Here is an 18,897-nt window from a genome sequence, read left to right on the forward strand (position 1 = left end):
TTGCCTAATTAACCAAACTAATCTAGTTAAGCCTTTAAAAACTCTTTAAGCTGAATATTAAAAAATATCTAGTAAAATATTATATACTGCCAACATGTAAAAGATAAAGGAAATCAGTTATTACTTATTAAATGAGTTATTTAAACTATTATGTTTAAAAAAAAAAATTGAAATTGGGGAAAAATACAGGGGGGGCTAATAATTTTGAATTCAATTGTATTTTGCAATATGTGTTGAATTTGTTGAATGTTTTGTTTTTCCTTTCCGTTTCAGGTAACTCAGAGGCAGGTGTGTGTTCATCCACAGGCGACACATAGTGCTGAGTCTGTGGTTGATTTCTATTCCACAATGCCTCACTTGCAGCCCTCTGGTTAGCTCAAATACTATGCAGGTGTTTCTTTCTTCTTCAAACTCCTTCAGGTTTACTCTAGTCATGTGTTCAGCTGGTTTTATTTATTGCATTTTAACAGCAAAAAAAAAAGCGCATCTTTCAGACTGGACACATAACCTTCTCAATATCATCATATTGATGAAAATGACTTTCTCTTAGCGTTTTAGTGAACAGATTTTTCATTCTACACACAATAACTCGTTTATGTGAGACTTAATTATTCCATGCCCTCCTGAGTGGAAACAGGACAGAGTGAGTTAACAGAAACCAATATGTGTGTGTGTGTGTGTATGTTCTTCCATCTCCACATCCGTTCCAGTTCTGCTCAGTTTCAGCTGCTAAACTGTTTAATAGCATCCCTTAATCCTCACTTTAGATCTCAGTGTAACTTCAGGGGAAAGTTCATCCAACAATGAGAATGTTTACATGGACACCTATAATCCGATTTTAATATGATTAAGACAATACTTTGATTAAGAGTCTATTATGCAAGCAGCGATTTTAATCCGACTAAAGTCATAATTAAACTAAACAGAAGTGGAATTATGACACATGGATTATGCCGATTTTAGTCGCATTATTGAAGTGCGGTACAGACATGTATACACTTTAATCAAACTATTGTCGTCATGTAGGAGTTTTTGCTGCATTTTGCGACAGGATATTTCACACTCACACGGCTGTTTGACACTATTCTTTGCTCCTACCGAGTCAGTAAAGGACCACAGACACCTGCATCGTGAAATGCCGAGTTTTTTTTTGGTTCCTATTCAGTGTGCGTTATCAAATTCCATTAAAGCGACACTCTTCCAGGAGTCCTTACTTCATACTCGCATCCAATACCTCAGTTTGTCCTGCAGGGGCATAAATAAATTGTTCCTGAATGATAGTGAAACTGCCGAACTGCAGTTAAAGTTAAAAAATTGAAAGAGAAACACTTAAATTGACCTGAAACTCCAGAGGAAACGTTGGATAGCGCTGTGACGCAATGAGGTTAATCGATCTATGTGCTATATACACTTATTTCACGCGTCGAGCATTTTAAAAACGAAAGCGAGGCTGTGGTGGAAAGAGACCGGAAGTATAGGATCAGCACTGTAAACATTGCAACAACATGCTGTGGACTACAAACCTTCAGCTGTTGCTGCGATTTCAAAATGCAGATGTGGTGTAAACATCACTTTAATATCACTGAGTTAAGTTTATTTAAACAAACAAAGCATATTAGGCACCAAAGAAAATCATAATGTCTTTAGGAGTAATACGTTTAACCTTAAGTGTCCTCCTAGACTTCAGTTCATGGCACCAGGTAAACACCATGAGAAAGCTTATCTGCTTCAGTCTATGTAACTTGGTGGGCGCTAAAACATGTTGTCTTTTAAAGTGTTGTCCTGGATCTGAAATTTTAAAAACGTCCATTTCCCCCCAACATTTAAGTGCCGCTGAGCGATTTATTGGCTGTGAAGGTCATCAGTTCACCACTCTTCACCGAGTGCAAACACAAATGCAGGGACACTGGAGCATTTTAAAGCCGCGAAGGTTTGCACTCAGTAAACATTGGTGAAGTGCAGTAAACTGATGACCTTTAAGGCCAATCACAGTCATTTCTGCTGAGCAAGTGAACACAATGGCGAATAAGCATTCAACAGTGCTTAAATGTTAGCAGGAAATGTACTTTTTTTTATTTATTTCAGTATCGTGACAAATCTAATGCTAAGTAATCATGTAGCACAATCCGCGCGAATGAGATGGCCCGATTTGCACGAATGAAGCGACGTGAATTGAGCGCTTTGCGCGAATGACACGCTTAATGCTCGTAATCGCGCCACTTTAACCAATCAGGAGCTTGCTCTTGTGGCATGCTTATGACGTAGCGCAAATGAATCAACGATTTTGAGCTTTCATACAGCACATTAACACAGTAATTTTCTTAATAAAAACCATGTTAGACATTTAGCAATGAAGCTACAGTCATTGGGCAGACAGAAGCCCCGCATATGACGCAAATCCGCATCTATTGTTCAGTGAATTTGACGAGCGAATGAAGCGTGTAAACTCAATGTTCATGCGTCTATTTACGCGAATAGCTCCATTTATCCAGGCGTATCACGTCTGGTGTGAACAGCATTATAGGGTGAAAGAATCAGTTCATTAACATTTCCCTTAACTAAGCTGAAAATGAGGTCTGATATGCCTTTTTATTTTCACTACGCATTCAGAACGAACATTCGAGTCACTCTGAAGGCTGTGAAATGATAAATGTGTCACTTTCTCTTAGCTGATAAGACATACAGCCAGGTACACAACGTCCCTGTGTGACTCAGGCGATACTTTCGGGTTTCTTCCCACCGCAGACTTGATTTCGCTTTTAAAATGGCTGCCGCATGAAATCGGTCTATAACATGTAAATAGGGGTCATGAAAGGAACATTCAAAAAGCAACTCATGTAAACATCTTAATTACATTAATGTCATATTCAGATTAAGGCAAACAATTCGACTTCTGGTGTCTATGTAAATGTAGTCATTGAATCAAAGTTAATAACATGTTTTTTTTTTTTCCTGAACTATCCCATTCATATGTGTCATTGGATGCTTTTGTGGCATTATTTTACTCAGTGCAGTATGACTAAAATATTGTTCAAAGAGTTCTCTGATCATCAAGCTCTTATATAATCATTTAAGAATACGAAAATGATATTTCAGATTTAAATGGACCTCATTTGTTGCATTATTCAAATGTAAAATTAGTTTAGTCTGTTTATAGGAAAGCTTTGTCCATAAATGAAAAATATGTGTGATTGTTGTCGTTTCATATACTAAAGTAAGTATGTTTTTAGGAGTGTGATTAAATCATACATATACAGTTGAAGTCAGAATTATTAGCCCTCCAGTTAAATTGTTACATTTTTCCTCAATTTCTGTTTAATGGAGAGATTTTTCTCAACACGTTTCTAAACACTAATTTCTAATAACTGATTTTTTGTTATCTTTGCCATGATAAGAGTACATAATATTTTTCTAGATATTTTTGAAGATACTAGTATTCAGCTTAAAGGGACATTTAAATGCTTAATTGGGTTAACTAGGCAACTTAAGGCTGATTTGTACTTCTGCGTCTTCATTAATACTTCATTAAAATGCAATGTTTTGTTTTTTTCTGAACGCTACCTTAATGTACAAGTAGCTGAAACTCACTCATTCAGAGGCTAGAACCGGTGGACTTGCAACAACTTTAATCATAAGGTAAACTCAAAACAAAAGTTTTCATCTGGAGCTCCTACAGGGGACTCCACACTTGTAAACACTTGTTCCATCGGACTCGCGACTCTCAGCACCGCCCACGCTTGTCAGCACCTGCGTAAGCTGACCAATCACAAAGCTTGCGCCATGCGTTGTTGCAACGTGTAGTTACATTTTTTTGAGAGGTGCGCGCCTGCGTCAGCCAAGGCGAGGGCTATGCGATCGCGCAAAGGCTGTGCCGGACCATATGTGTGCCCTTAACGCAGAAGTATATATCAGCCTTTAAGGCTGATTTATACTTCTGCATTGAGTAATAGGCGTGACCCACGGTGCCTGCCTTGCACGTAGACGTGCGTTTATACTGCTGTTCGCTGTTTGTGTTACTCTACAATAACATTTCCAAAACACTAGCTGGCAGTAGGCTTTTATGCTCCTCTGTGTCAAGTTTTTTCGCAGGTGTTTTGTTTTTTCTGAACGCTACTGAAATGTAAAAGTAGCTAAAACTCGCTTATTCAGAGGCTGGAACCAGCAGAGATGCAACAACTTTAATCATAAGGTAAACACAAAACAATAGTTTTTCTCTGGGGCTCCTTCACGGGATTCCACACTTGTAAACACTCGCTCCATCCAGCTCGCGGCTATCAGCACCGCCCACACTCATCACAGCTACCAAGCCGACCAATCACAGAGCTTGCGCTTACCGAAATGTAAAAGTAGCTAAAACTCAGAGGCCATTCAGAGTCATTCAGTGGCAGGAATTGGTGGGCGTGCAACAGCATTAGTCATAAGGTAAACACAAAACAATCACAGAGCTTGCGCTACGTGTCATTGCGACGTGTAGTCAAATTTTTGAGAGGTGCGTGCTTCTTAATGCAGAAGTATAAGTCAGCCTTAATCCTGGTTTATACTACTGCATCAAGTGATCGGCGTCACACACGTCGCATGCAATGCACGTAGCCGAGCTTTTATACTTCAGTGCGGTGCGTGTGTTGCTCTGCAATAACACTTCCAAAACACTAGCTCACAGTAGGTGTTTATGTTTCTGTGTCGTGTTTCTTCGCTGGTGTTTTGTTTTTTTCTGAACACTACCTTAATGTACAAGTGGCTCAAACTCTGGCTGGAATTGGCGGACGGGCAACAACTTTATTCATAAGGTAAACACAGTACAACAGTCTCTATCCGGAGCACCTTCATGAGACTCCACTCTTGCGCGGCTCTCACCTCTGCCAACACTCGTGAGCATTACCAAGCCGACCAATCCTAGAGCTTGCACTACACGTCGTTGCAACATGTAGTTAAATTTTTTTGAGAGGTGTGCGTCAACGCCGCCAATGGCCACAGCGAGAGCTATGCATCCATGCGTATGCTGCGCCGTAGCCTATGCATACACTTGACGCAGAAGTATAAATTAGCCTTGGGGGTAATTAGGCAAGTCCTTATAAAACAGTGGTTTGTTCTGTAGCTAATAAAAAAAAACTGATTAAGGGGTCTAATAATATTGACAATAAAAAAAAATTAAAACTGCTTTTATTCTAGCCGAAATAAAACAAATAAGACTTTCTTCAGCAGAAAAAATATTATAGGAAATACTGTGAAAATGTACTTAATCTATTAAATATCACTTGAGAAATATTAGAAAAAAATTCATAATACAAAAATGGCTCATACTTTTGCCCTCTACTGTGTGTGTGTGTGTGTGTGTGTGTGTGTGTGTGTGTGTTTGTGTGTGTGTGTGTGTGTGTGTGTGTGTGTGTGTGTGTGTGTGTGTGTGTGTGTGTGTGTGTGTGTGTGTGTGTGTGTGTGTGTGTGTGTGTGTGTGTGTGTGTGTATATATATATACACACAATGAGTATCTGAAGACATAGATTTCATTATTGGACGAATTGTTTAAAATATTAAACATCATCCTGGTGGTCGCCCACACCTACAGTTAATACGAACAGTTGTACAAAATAAATATTAAATGTATATTATCATCCAGTTTCAATGCAATAGTACCTTTTCACACAGTCTATTTTTATGAATATGTCCTGTATATCGAGATTTAGTATTGTACATAGCTTAGGATCTGAAGTTTTATAGCAAAACATCTTACTTATGAAAACATTATTATCTTAAAATGGGTTTCTTTATTTTCTGTTACTAAAATAATACTATATACAGTGTTTATCATCTAAATATTTTTGTCTACTAGGTAGTTTTTGTCATTATATTATCTAAAGTATGACCGTGTGCTCTGTTTTTTTTTTTTTTTTTTTTTTTTTTTTTTGAATTTTGTTAAACAAGAGCCTAGTTCTGAAGTTGGACCGCATTTCAACAGAGTTAATTCCATAGGAAAATGTCTGGGTTACATTTCACACCAAAACAGAATCTTGTTTTATCTAGATAATAATCATCCTAACTAATTTTCAGTAGCCTTTTTTTTTAAAGTGTTCTCATTGTTGTAACGCTAAATGCAATATTATTTCAGTTAAAATGATTCATTCATTCAAAAATGTTATTTACTCACCCTGGTGTTATTCCAATGCTGTATGCTTTTCTTGCTTTTGCATACCACAAAAGGAGATCTTCAATTTAAGTCAACTAATCGCTTTAGTCAACTAATCTGTTTAAAAACTATGTGTTTTCTCACTTTTTGAAATGTAAAGTCATCTAATAATTTTAAAAGCATCTGGTTTCCTCACTTTATTAAGTAAAGTTTACTCACATTTTAAAGAAAAGTCAACTTATCACTGAACTTGTTACTTGTTCTCACTTTTTTAGTCAACTAATTTCTTTAAAAGCAACAAGTTTACTCGCTTTAAATAAAGTCAACTCATCAATTTCAAAGTATGGTGTTTACTCACTTTAAAAAAAATCAACTAATCGCTTTAAAAACAATGCATTTTCTCACTTTTTAGAGAAAAGTCAACTAATCACTAAACTTATTGCTTTAAAAATAATTGCTCTCATTTTTTAAAGTCAACTAATCACTTTAAAAGCATCATGTTTACTCAATTTATTAAGTAAAGTCAACTATATGGCTTCAAAATTAACGAGTTTTCTCAATTTTAAAGTCTACTAATCATTTTTAAAGCAACACATTTTTACACTTTTTATTTTAGCTAATTGCTTTTTAAAGTGCTGAATTGATTATATTTGTATTACAGTTATTTCAATGCATAATAATTATGGGGTGAAATATGACCTAGACGTTTTTTTAATGAGAATTGCCCTTTTATACATCTCACATATTTTTTATATGTTTGTTTTTTAAGAAGGAACAAAACCCAGTTTATCTTCAGTCATGGAACGCATGTTGTGAGCTAGTGTGAGTCAGACATCACTCATGCGGTTCATTACTGCCGGCCAACGTACACAAAGCTGACTGTGACTCCCGCACAATCAAGTCAAAGAAGGGCTTTTCCCACTCTGCTGCTGAATATTCTCAAAATACTGCCAGTGACAGGTACTCATGTAGCATTATTCACCAGATGTGAACAAAGAACAATGTGTGGTGCACTGTCTGACTGTTTCTGTCCACACGCACGCTATAATAAGTCTGTCTGATCATTTGTAAAAAGAGGTCAAATAAGCACCGTTTAGGTCTAAACACGATTTATTAGTTTCATAGTAAGATAATCTTTAAATATTCTTTATTTTGAATTCAAATGTTACTAAAACTAAGAAGAGAGATGTGTAGATTTGTTGGTCAAGATGCTAAATATATCCTTCGTAACAGCATTAGCTAGTTTAAAAGCAATTATTTGTTTTCGTCACGTGTGCAGACGTTGAGCTTTAGTGTTTTTACCAACTATGGCACTTAATTGTTGTGTTTTGTGTTTGTGTTTCTTTTATCACGTCCTTCTGGTGCTCGGCTTCAGAATGTTCGTGTTTCCATATAGTTACTGTAGACATTTCCCGTCAATATGAAAGCAGGGCTAAAGGTTTACAAAACAGATGTTCGCTCATGCGAGTGGATTGCTGTAAATGTCTGTAAATGTTTACATTCACTGTGTTGCAGCAGATGTACTATAAGAAACGCATACCCCCCACCCCCCACCCCCCCCTTTTGGGTCGTTTGTGTAGATCTCAGAGAGACTGTGAACTAGCCAGTGCTATTTCTGGCCCTGAATAACTCCACTGCACTGGTCTTGTGGTTTAAATCTACAATTTGACTCTGGTGGAAGTGTTTAGCGTTCATTTTGAAGGGCTAGGCTGCTATTGGACTAAACATCTGCTGATTTCACTGGAATATGTCATTTGTTGGCCACAAATTCCAAACGTGTGATAAAGGTCAATTGTGGATATATATTTGGTCTGTTATAGACATTTCTGTTTTCCATTAAACAACTTGTACCATTATAAAACCTTAACCTGAAATATGCAAATAATCTTGTCTTCTTTTCATCCAATTTTTAAGGCATTCAAGTAATCTCTCGTTTCTCTTTTCCTGTTCATTTGCAGCTTGTTTAGCCCACCTATTCATTTCTGCTGATATCACAGTATATATAAAAACATGATGCTGCTTTTAAGTCACATTATTCTTCCAGTTGGAAACCTGTACCACCTTTGACTGTCATTTCATAAAGTCTCCTCTGTTTTGTCTGTTCTCTCTAGAATGTGTCAAATCTTTCCTGAGTTTTTTTTTTGGTTGGGGTTAGGAGGATCTATTCTAAATTACATTTAAAGGGCATCTACGATGAAAATCAACTTTTGTAAGCGGTTTGGACAGAACTGTGTGTAGGTATTGTGCAGGGGTAACCAATCTCTGTGCAGGAGGGCCGGTGTCCCTGCAGGGTTTAGCTTCAACATGCTTCACCACACCTGCCTGGGTGTTTCAAGTATACCGACCTTGATTAGCTTGTTCAGGTGTGTTTGATTAGGGTTGGAGCTAAAATCTGAAGGACACCGGCCCTTCAGGAACAAGTTTGCTAACCCCTGGTATCGTGTGTCCACTGGCATATTGGAGTGATATGAAACCCAACAAGTCTCGTTTTTTAACTGACGTTAAAATAGGACCCAAATCCAATGATTTTGAGGCCCACAGCAACATGTGACGTAGTAGTGTGGGTTCTCTGCCTACCGAATTGATTGGCAGGCACCTTGTCTTCATAATAACATGTATACACATGTCCACAGAATATTTTTCGCAAAGAAACAGATTAAAAAATCTGAGATAAAGAGATTAGAATATCTGTTCCAACTCTGTGATTTTTATAAGTTTAAAACATTTTTAAAACGGTGCATGTTTGTAATAAAGAGAGTAAAATCGATATCTAATTCACCATGGCCACATGGTGTCAGTAAACATTAATATATGTGTGTGTGTAACTCATCATTTCAGGAAGGCTTGAATAAACTCCACCAATACCTAAAATACACTTGATGAGCTGTATTTCAGCTTCATCTGAGTATAATCTGAGATGTAACGCAGGAAAAGCAGACACACATGTGGGAACGGTGGGCAGGGAGAAGCAGCTCATTTGCATTTAAAGACAGGCTACAAAAACAGCTACACAAAACTCAGACACCAAAATGGGCAGTTTCTGGAGGCTATAATAAATAATTTGATGGGCATTTTGAGCTGAAACTTTACAGACAGATTCTGGAGACACCAAAGGGTTATCTTACATCTTGTAAAAGAGGTGCCCTTTAAAGTTTTTTGCTCCCACTTCATATTAAGTAGCTTAATGCACTTGCATCAAAAAATATATACAGGGTGGGCCATTTATATGGATACACCTTAATAAAATGGGAACGGTTGGTGATATTAAAGAGCCCATATTATGGGTTTTTGAAAATTCCCCTCCATGTAGTGTGTAACACAGCTCTAAGTGAAGTGAAGTATCCAGCTAAGGCTTAAATCTGTAAGAATACAGTGTTTAAAACTGTTGATTCATCTATAAAAGAGTCGAATCATAGTGCTTCAAACGAGTCGCCTTGATACCGACTCATTAGGTGTTTCGCCATGACGTACGAACGAAACAAAGTTTTTCACGTGCACGCGCAAACCCGGGAGATTTCAAACCTGAGGCCCCGCCCTCTGACGCAGTAACCCAGACACACACACACACACACCCACAAACACACGCACACCCACAAACACACGCACACAAACATGCCGGTCGATTGAAGTCACACTGCAGATGGATATATTGAGTCTCTACCCAAAGATGAAACATCAGCATTATAACCAAGCAGTTGGAAACTTCTGGAAGCTACATGCTACAAAGAATACTTCATCTGAGTTTGTTAAAGGAAGGATCAGTAAAGAGTAACTGATGGACGTCAGGATGGGTTTCTTCCTACATTTCTCAAGTGTAAGTACGTGCGGTTAAAGTTGTTGCCTCGTTTACTCTAGCTTGCAAATGTATTTAGTTGTGATTTGTTACTTGTAACCGCGTGTACTGTATCAGGTTAACTGGATATATTATCTTATCGCGTGCAAAGTCACGTTAAAAACGCGACGCGTGCTGTTTGTTTATGGAGCTCCGTGCTAGAGTTCTGCTCCCGCGATTTATTCGGAAATGTATTCCCGCGCCGCAGAAATCTGGCGCGGGGAGAGAGAGAGAGAGAGAGCGAACGAACGAACGAGCTTTGTGTACTTTGTGCTGTGTGTGTGTTTTTATACAGACAGCTTGGCTGTCTGGACTGTATACTGGGTGATATTTGGTTGTGTTCTCCGCTCTAGCGGGACCGGGCGCGGCGGGCAGAAAACGGAGCGGGTTCTCAGGCTAAAACCTGGCGGGTGCGGGCTGAAGCGGGAGCGTTGTCATCCGGAGGTGTGTGTGTGTTTTTGTGTGTGTGTGGTATGGCGAGTACACGACTGTGTCCTTCGTTCGGTTATCCGTGGCACTATCCACTGGCCATAGTGTGGCAGCTTAAGTCCACGCCTACACTATCGAGCGTGTATGAACTGTGATTACTTTTTAAATTGCTGATTAGCTATTGGCCATTTCCCTCTCTGACTGAAGGCAGTCGACCAATCGCGACAGACTGTCATCGGTCCAATCAGCGCAGATTAGCTCCGCGCTAAGGAGGGGTTTGGGAACAAATGAATCACTGGACGATTCATACAGGAGTCGCTGGGATAATTAGGTAAAAATAAATGCAGATTATAAGACCATGAAAGTGTTTTTTGACCTTGCATGCATATTAGACTGTTGTTGGAGACCCTTACAACCAAGATATGACCTTATTTCATGTATAATATGGGCTCTTTAACGTCCTGTTTGTGGCACATTAGTATATGTGAGGAGGCAAACTTTTCAAGACGGGTATTGACCATGGTGGCCATTTTGAAGTCGGCCATCTTGGATCCAACTTTTGTTTTTTTAATAGAAAGAGGGTCATTTGACGCGTCAAACTGAATATAGTGAATATATTTTGAATGTGGTGAATATTAGCAATAGTCTTTAATATTAGTACAATACTAGTTGATGGAGCTTTGGGTAAACATTGATCACAGTGGAGGTCTGTACATGAAAGGTCTGTGTACTCTGAAAGATCCACTGTTTTCTTTCATTCTCTCATGCTTAAATGGTTTAAAGGTCATTTAGTGCAAGTTATTTCAGCTAATGGATGCTTGGAAGCTTTTTTTGTAAACCGTTTATAGCTTCTTTTATACTACAACTACAAGCACCCGCAGCTCTTTGACAGCTGGCTTTGTTGCCTAATGCAAATATCCAGCAAAATTACAGCTGCACTGTTATTTTAAAATACTACAGTACATCTGCAACCTGGTTAGCAGTAAGTTTTCTTAATATACAGTTGAAGTCTGAATTAATAGACCCCCTGAACTATTAGCACCCCTGTTTATTTTTCCCCCCGATTTCTGTTTAACAGAGAGCAGATTTTTTAACTAATTTCTAATAACTGATTTATTTTATATTTGCCATGATGACAGTACATAATATTTCACTAGATATTTTTCAAGACACTTTTATACAGCTTAAAGTGACATTTAAAGGCTTAACTAGGTTAATTAGGTTAACTAGGCAGGTTAAGGTAATTGGGCAAGTTATTGTATAATGATGGTTTGCTCTGGAGACTATCGAAAAAAAAATATAGCCTAAAGGGTCTTTTAATTTTGACCTTAAAATTTTAACAAAGCTTTTATTCTAGCCGAAATAAAACAAATGAGACTTTCTCCAGAAGAAAAAAATATTATCAGACATTCCGTGAATTTTTTTTTTTGCTCTGTTCAACATAATTCTGCAAATATTTAAAAAAAGAAAAAAAAAACTCAAAGGGGGCTAATAATTCTGATCTTAACTGTATATGGTGAATAACCACAGCCGTATTACCCTGCAGCCCAAGACTGGTTATTCACTGAAGCTAAGCAGGGCTGAGCCTGGTCAGTACCTGGATGGGAGACCACATATGAACACTAGGTTGCTGATGGAAGTGGTGTTAGCGAGTCCAGCAGGGGATGCTCAACCTGCGGTCTGTGTGAGGCCTAATGCCCCAATATAGTGAAGAGGACACTATGTCAATGGGCGCCATCTTTTGGATGAGATGTTAAACTGACTCTCTGTGGTCATTAAAAATTCTCGTAAAGAGTAGGGGTGTAACCCCAGTGTCCTGGCCAAATTCCCTCCATAAGCCCTTACTCATTAGGGCCTCCCAATCATCCCCATCCACTGAATTGGCTCTATCACTGTCTCTCCTCTCCACCAATATCTGGTGTATGATGAGCGCACTGGCGCCGTTGTTCTGTGGCTGGTGTCACATCATCCAGGTGGATGCTGCACACTGGTGGGGGTGTTATTTGTCTGTGTTACATACCTGTGTAGATGTTATGTCTATATGACAAAAAATACTGTACAAAATACAGTAATTTACCATAAAATTTAGGAATTAATTTAATGTTCCTACTGTAATTTAAACGGTCAAATTCTGGCAACCACAGCTGCCATTTTTCATTCATTTGTTTTCCTTCGGCTTAGTCCTTTATTTATCAGGGGTCGCCACAGCGGAATAAACCGCCAACTATTCCGGCATATTTTTTACACAGCGATTGCCCTTCCAGCTGCAACCCAATACTGGGAAACACCCATTCACTCTCGCATTCACACACACCCTTACACTATGGCCAATTTAGTTTATTCAGTTCACTTATAGCACATGTCTTTGGACTGTGGGGGAAAGCGGAGTACCCGGAGGAACGCGAACACGGGAGAACATGCAAACTCCACAGAGATATGCCAACTGGCTCAGCCAGGACTCTACCGGTGACCTTGCTGTGAGGCGACCACTGAGCCACTGTGCTGCCCTGCTGCCGTTTTTTTATTCCTCATAATAACATCATCTTCGCTTTTAAATCAGTTCTGTACTTTATTTTCCAAAACCCAAGAGAAGTTCATTCCGGAAAGCGGTCGCTCACTTAAAACAAGTACAGCAATTAGCCAAATGACAACACTTTCTACAAATCCAATCAGTACCCAATTCATTCTCATGTGCCATAATCGAATAAATATCACAATGAGAAGTAAATAAACGCCTCAGTTTCTGTTTCATGCTGAGTTTAATGTAACACGTTACATCTGTTCATGTTAAATCCTCCTTGTTCGGTTTATTTCTTGATTACAATTAATCTGATGCTAAATTAGGAACTAAAACAAAAGATCAGTCCTGTCCTGTCATGAAGACAAAGACGCAGAGAGGGCTCGAAAACATGTTCATAGTGTTTAAAAGAATAGTCCGACAAGCGTGCTTCAGCCCGGTTCAAGGCAAATTTACATAAGCTGGGTCCCAAATGGCACACTATACACTATGCACTCATGCACTATGTACTTATGCACTTACACACTCAACAGGATAGTATATGTATGTAGTGTCGTCCCAAATGGCACACTAATGTTTTTTCAGTAAGCGGAAATTCAAACCGTTTCCCTGATGATGTTTGACGGTTGCCAAATCAGTGAAATGAACGATCGAATTATCAAATAATACCTGCCGTGAGTATAACCACATTCACCATCAGGAGGCGCTATAATCACTCTCGTAGGAGAATTTTGCTTTTACCATCCAAAATAAATAAAGTTATCCAACATGTGCGCCCGATAGCTCCGCCCTTTCGCTACGTAAGCAAACCTGCGGTCGTTGAGTGTGTGAAGTGTCCATCATTACACACTTCATTTTAGCGGCTGAATGAGTGCATCATCCGGGTAATTAAAGTGCACTTATTATTGTAAGAGTTTTCAGTGTGAACGCTCTACTTACACTATTTATACTACAAAATGGCGTAGAATAGTGTGTAAGTATGCGATTTGGGACGCAGCTATAGTGTGAGTACGCCCTTACTTTATTGTGAAGACCACATCTATAGAGTGAATTTGTGGAGACTGCCAGCCATGAAATGTGGGGTTTCATTAACCCAATGTTGGGTTAAATATGAACAAACCACAGCGGATTGAACCACCAATTACTCTGGCATATATTTTATGCGGCGCGTGGCCTTTCAGATACAAGCCAGCACTGGGAAACACCCATACACTCTCATTCACGCACACACACACACAAATTAAACACAATGTTGGCTTTATTTTTTAGAAATAAATTTCATTGACATTTTTTATCCCACAGTTGAGTTTATCCATATTTGAACCAGCACTCAAATAATTTATTTAAGGGTATAATTTTTTTATACCCTGTTTAGCTGTAGCAAGATCAAAGCAAGTTTTCTCAGACCAGTGACTTTGGGTTTGTATTTTATATAAATTACAGTGTTTCTCCGTTGGTTTGGCTCATTTCCTGAAACAGAAATTACATTCTCAAAACAACATGGACAAACCTCCAAACCACTTGGCAATTGTTCACAACAGAAGTGAATTCCTCATTCATTTCATCAAATTGCAAATATCTAAGTACATCTTTGCAAATGATTAAGTACAGATAGCCTACATTTAGCACAATTTCCTCTCCAATCACTTTCCTTTCCAATCTTGTTGATCTAAGCTGATCGGCAATTCTCGGTCTAATGGTTGTTCTCTCCAAAATGTGTCAGCGTCATTTCATCGTATATGTCATCACATGCACAATAGTCTGTTCAATTGTTAAAATTAGTCAAGACCATAATACCATGAACACCATACAGTAGGTGAATCCTTGGAATATTCGATTACAATTTATTACAGCTATTTATTATTTTTGCTCTGATATTTGGAAGTTACTTTGTGTGGTTGAGTTACCATTTCCTTGGCAATATGAGAGCAATGTGTGACGTCAAACCTTGGATGCTACTCTTACCCTAAAATCCCATTTCTTTTTTTCTGTTTTATACACCATTGTATTCTATTAGCTAGACAAAAACTGTACAGTACCCCATGTCAAAGAAGGACTGGGCTAAGACTGTAAGGTGGACATCAGGGATAATTTAGTGGTCCTTTGCCATAATGACAAAACATGTAAACAATTTGACTTGCAGTGCTTACACAATGCTAAAGCAACAAAGCATTTTGGGGGCACTGACTGTTTAAAGGAGAAGGAAATTTAGTTTTGACACATGAGTGAACTGTTTTCTTTTTTTTTTTTATATATATAATATTTTTTTAGGGGTTTTCACCTTTATTGATAAGACAGTGGAGATACACTGTAAAAAATGGCCGTGATTTCAACGGTAAAAAACTAAAAAATGCTACAGTATAAATTCGTAACCTGGTTAACGGTATGTTTCCTTAATATATACGGCGAATAACCGTAAATTGACTTTCCCAGAATTCCCTGCATGGCACATTACTTTTTATGCATTTTGTTGACATTATTATGGATCTTTTTCGTTGTTTCCCCATCAGTTATGTACATTAGAGATTTATGTTACATCTAATGTTGATAAACAATGTTTTTTTCATTAATTAAATTTTATGCGTGTTACCATACTGGTGTTTAGTATCTGTGTGAATGACACTGAGCACCTTCTATTTGCTGATACTCTTTTCTGCTTGTGGGAAAAGTTGATTGTGATGAGCTTTGGCTCTTTATGTAACTTCCTCATCCCCACCTGCATGTGGGTGTGCTCACGCTTCTAACTGTGTTACAAAAGATGTGTAGATATTGGCCATTCAAAATACAGACATTTTACCTCTATAAATTAATAAATTACGGTAGTTTACCGTAAAAATGAAAAATTACTTTACGGTTTGTGCCGTGTTTTTTACGGTTAAGTACTTGCAACCACAGCTGCCGTTTTTTTACTGTAAATTTTACAGAATTATTTTTTACAGTGTGGGGAGGAGAGACAGGGGAAGGATCAGCAATGGAAACCGAGAGGGGAATCAAACTCAGGTCGCTGCGAGCACTTCAGTGCTATGTGTCAACGCACTAACCACTAGGCCACTGGTGCCGACTAGTGCATTATTTTAAGGAAGGTATGAGCTTTTGCAAGTGAGCTCTAGTGTTGTGCTAAACTGTTACACTGTTTTGCCAAATGATCTTAGAATTTTGAGAATGTTTCAAGAAAAGAGTCAAACCAATGGAGAAAAACTAAAAGGCTCAAATACTAGTTTTCTTAAAGCACACAGTACTAGCACACACGAAGTATCCTGAACTGCTTGATTTAAAATGTTAAATCCTTTTTGTGCTTCTTTTCTAGGGCGTTTCTGTTATTTTCCAATGTTCTTAAGCTTGTCGCTCATTCTAAAAGGCATCAGTTGAGTTTATTTTAACAGGGAGTGTGTGATACAGCAGCTTTGGTGGGCTGTGAGGTCTGGGATCAGCCTGGAAAGGCTTGCGTGAGGCTATGAATGCAGTGTTTTTGAGGAAATGTCACAAACTCTTTTCCCTTAAACCTAGCAGAGGAAATTGCAGTGTTTCATGTTAACAGTTTCAGGACTATAACCGATGCAGGAAAGCAAAGTCTTGTAACATGTCACAAAAAAAATTTCTCCTAATGTGGATGATTCATGTGGACGATTTGCTCTTATAGAGGGTGCTTATACTTAAAAATATGATTTTACTGCTTGTTCAAACTACTTAAAGTATGTAAAATGAGCTTCAACACAATGCATTTAGGCATGTAGACATGGTCAAGATGAGCTGCTGCAGTTCAAACCGAGCATCAGAATAGGAAAGAGAGGTGATTCATGTGATGTTGAATGTGGCATGGTTGTTGGTGCCAGACGGGCTGGTCAGAGTATTTCAGAAACTGCTAATCTACTGAGATTTTCACACACAACCATATCTAGGGTTTACAGAGAATGGTCCAAAAAAGAGAAAATATCCAACAGTTCTGTAGGCGCAAATGCCTTGTTGATGTCAGAGGAGAATGGCCAGACTGATTCCAGCTGATAGAAAGACAACAGTCAAATAACTACTCGTTACAACTGAGGCATGCAGAAGAGCATCTTTGAACACGTCCAACCTTGAGGCGGATGGGCTACAGCAGCAGATGACTACACCGGGTGTCACTCCTGTCAGCTAAGAACAGGAAACTGAGGCTACAATTCGCACAGGCTCACCAAAATTGGACAATAAAAGATTGAAAAAACGTTGCCTGATCTAATGAGTCTCCATTTCTGCTGCAACATTTGGATGGTCGGGTCAGAATTTGTTGTCACAACATGAAAGCATGGATTCATCCTGCCTTGTATCAACGGTTCAGGCTGATAGTGGTGGTGTAATGGTGTGGGGGATATTTTCTTGACACACTTTGGGCCCATAAGTACCAATTGAGCATTGTGTCAACACCCCAGCCTACCCGAGTATTGTTGCTGACCATGTCCATCCATTTATGACCACAGTGTACTCATCTTTTAATAGCTACTTCCAACAGGATAACACGCCATGTCATACAGTGCAAATCCTCTCAGACTGGTTTCTTGAACATGACAATGAGTTCACTGTACTCAAATGGCCTCCACAGTCACCAGATCTCAATCCAGTAGAGCACCTTTGGGATGTGGTGGAATGGGAGATTAGCATCATGGATGTGCAGCTGACAAATCTGCAGCAACTGCGTGATGCTATCATGTCAATATGGGCCACAATCTCTGAGGAATGTTTCCAATACCTTGATGAATCTACAGTATGCCTCGAAGGATTAAGGCAGCTCTAAAGGCAAAGGTAGGTCCAACCTGGTACTAGTCAGGTGTACCTAATAAAGCGGCTGGTAAGTGATTTATTTATTTTTTCTTTAATTGGAACTTTATTCCTACATGTTGCTTTAACACAAATCGATTATCTTTAACAAATTTAAGCGGATTGAACATAAAACAATTAAGTTGTCTCAATAAAAGCTCAATAATTACGTTTCAGCAAGCAGCCATATTTTGAGTACCCGGCGAGGGCAGCTGGTCCTCGGTGACTTGTGTGCCCCTGGCTAATCTGAAAATGCTCATTTTAATCACGTTGGATTTAATTATTATTTTCTCTTTCTGAAATTATTCAAAAATAACAGCTAAATTCTTGTAATAAAACTGATTAGATTTTATTACAGACATTTTTTAATTAATTTCAAAGCAAAAAAATGCCCTAAAATCAGGAAATTAATTTAATTAAATAAAGTGTACATAATAATATTAATGAAATCTACAAGGCCACAAAATGACTTTTTACAGTGTAGTATATTTTAAACACTTGTAATTTCATGATTTTTCCTTTCTCTTTGTTTACTATGACAAAAAATATAACCCTTTATTCTTATTATAAAAAAATATTCAAATGACTTCTGAGAATCTGAGCACATTTGCATTTCTCACGCCTTATTTTTTTATTCTTCCAGACACAATAACAGGATCTGAACCTCAGCGCTGCATTCTGCTTCTGTCCAAATGTTTATGGACACAGATCATTAAAAGGCACGTTTGTGTACACAGACATAATCACACTTGAGTGGAATGAGTACGTGTGCAGCGTCTCTCAGCACTGATTGTGGCTTTCCTCGTCGTTCCCTTTCAAAACAAATGCGGTCAACCACAGAAAATGTTCCCCGGATGAATCACCGCCAGTGATGATGATAATTACCCTCTCCATTAGCATGCTCGCGGTGGGACTGGTGGAATCGCTTCAATTTTCACATCAATTTATTTTAGATTCATATGAGAAGACATTAACATCAGCATAAACATAAAACGTCTTAAAGCAACACTTCACATAAAAATGGAAATGTACTCAGCGTTTACTCACCCTCAAGTGGTTTTTAAACTGTTGTAGCTATTGATATCTACGGTGGCCGGGAAGTGCAAAACAACATTACAAAGTGTGAAACACTTTTACAAAGCTCGAGACAAATTTACATTTTGAAAAACATGTTTACTTATCATCAGACATAATTACATAGGAAAA

The 18,897-nt window shown here is 38.4% G+C and overlaps 1 protein-coding gene and 1 long non-coding RNA gene across 15 annotated transcripts in view; both read left to right on the forward strand.

The window, feature by feature from the left end:
* Window positions 1-16,817, forward strand: part of ranbp3a (RAN binding protein 3a) — a 37,570-nt gene extending 20,753 nt beyond the window's left edge. For 3 of the 14 annotated variants that reach the window (XR_012386732.1, XR_012386729.1, XR_012386728.1), the window contains 2 exons: window positions 274-391; window positions 6,891-8,224. Coding sequence is in view for 7 of the 14 variants with exons in the window: in XM_073915614.1 (XP_073771715.1) it covers window positions 8,080-8,135 (56 nt within the window). In the remaining 7 variants the exon portion in view is untranslated. Of the gene's footprint in view, window positions 1-273; window positions 848-6,890; window positions 8,225-15,839; window positions 15,984-16,207 lie in introns of those variants that run through there. The other 11 variants (XM_073915617.1, XM_073915616.1, XM_073915615.1 and 8 more) reach the window with 7 other exon arrangements.
* Window positions 1-18,897, forward strand: part of LOC141376522 (uncharacterized) — a 195,428-nt gene that overhangs the window by 85,982 nt on the left and 90,549 nt on the right. The window lies entirely within an intron of this gene.

The sequence above is a fragment of the Danio rerio genome, chromosome 11 (assembly GCF_049306965.1).
Source record: "Danio rerio strain Tuebingen ecotype United States chromosome 11, GRCz12tu, whole genome shotgun sequence".
Classification (NCBI taxonomy): domain Eukaryota; kingdom Metazoa; phylum Chordata; class Actinopteri; order Cypriniformes; family Danionidae; genus Danio; species Danio rerio.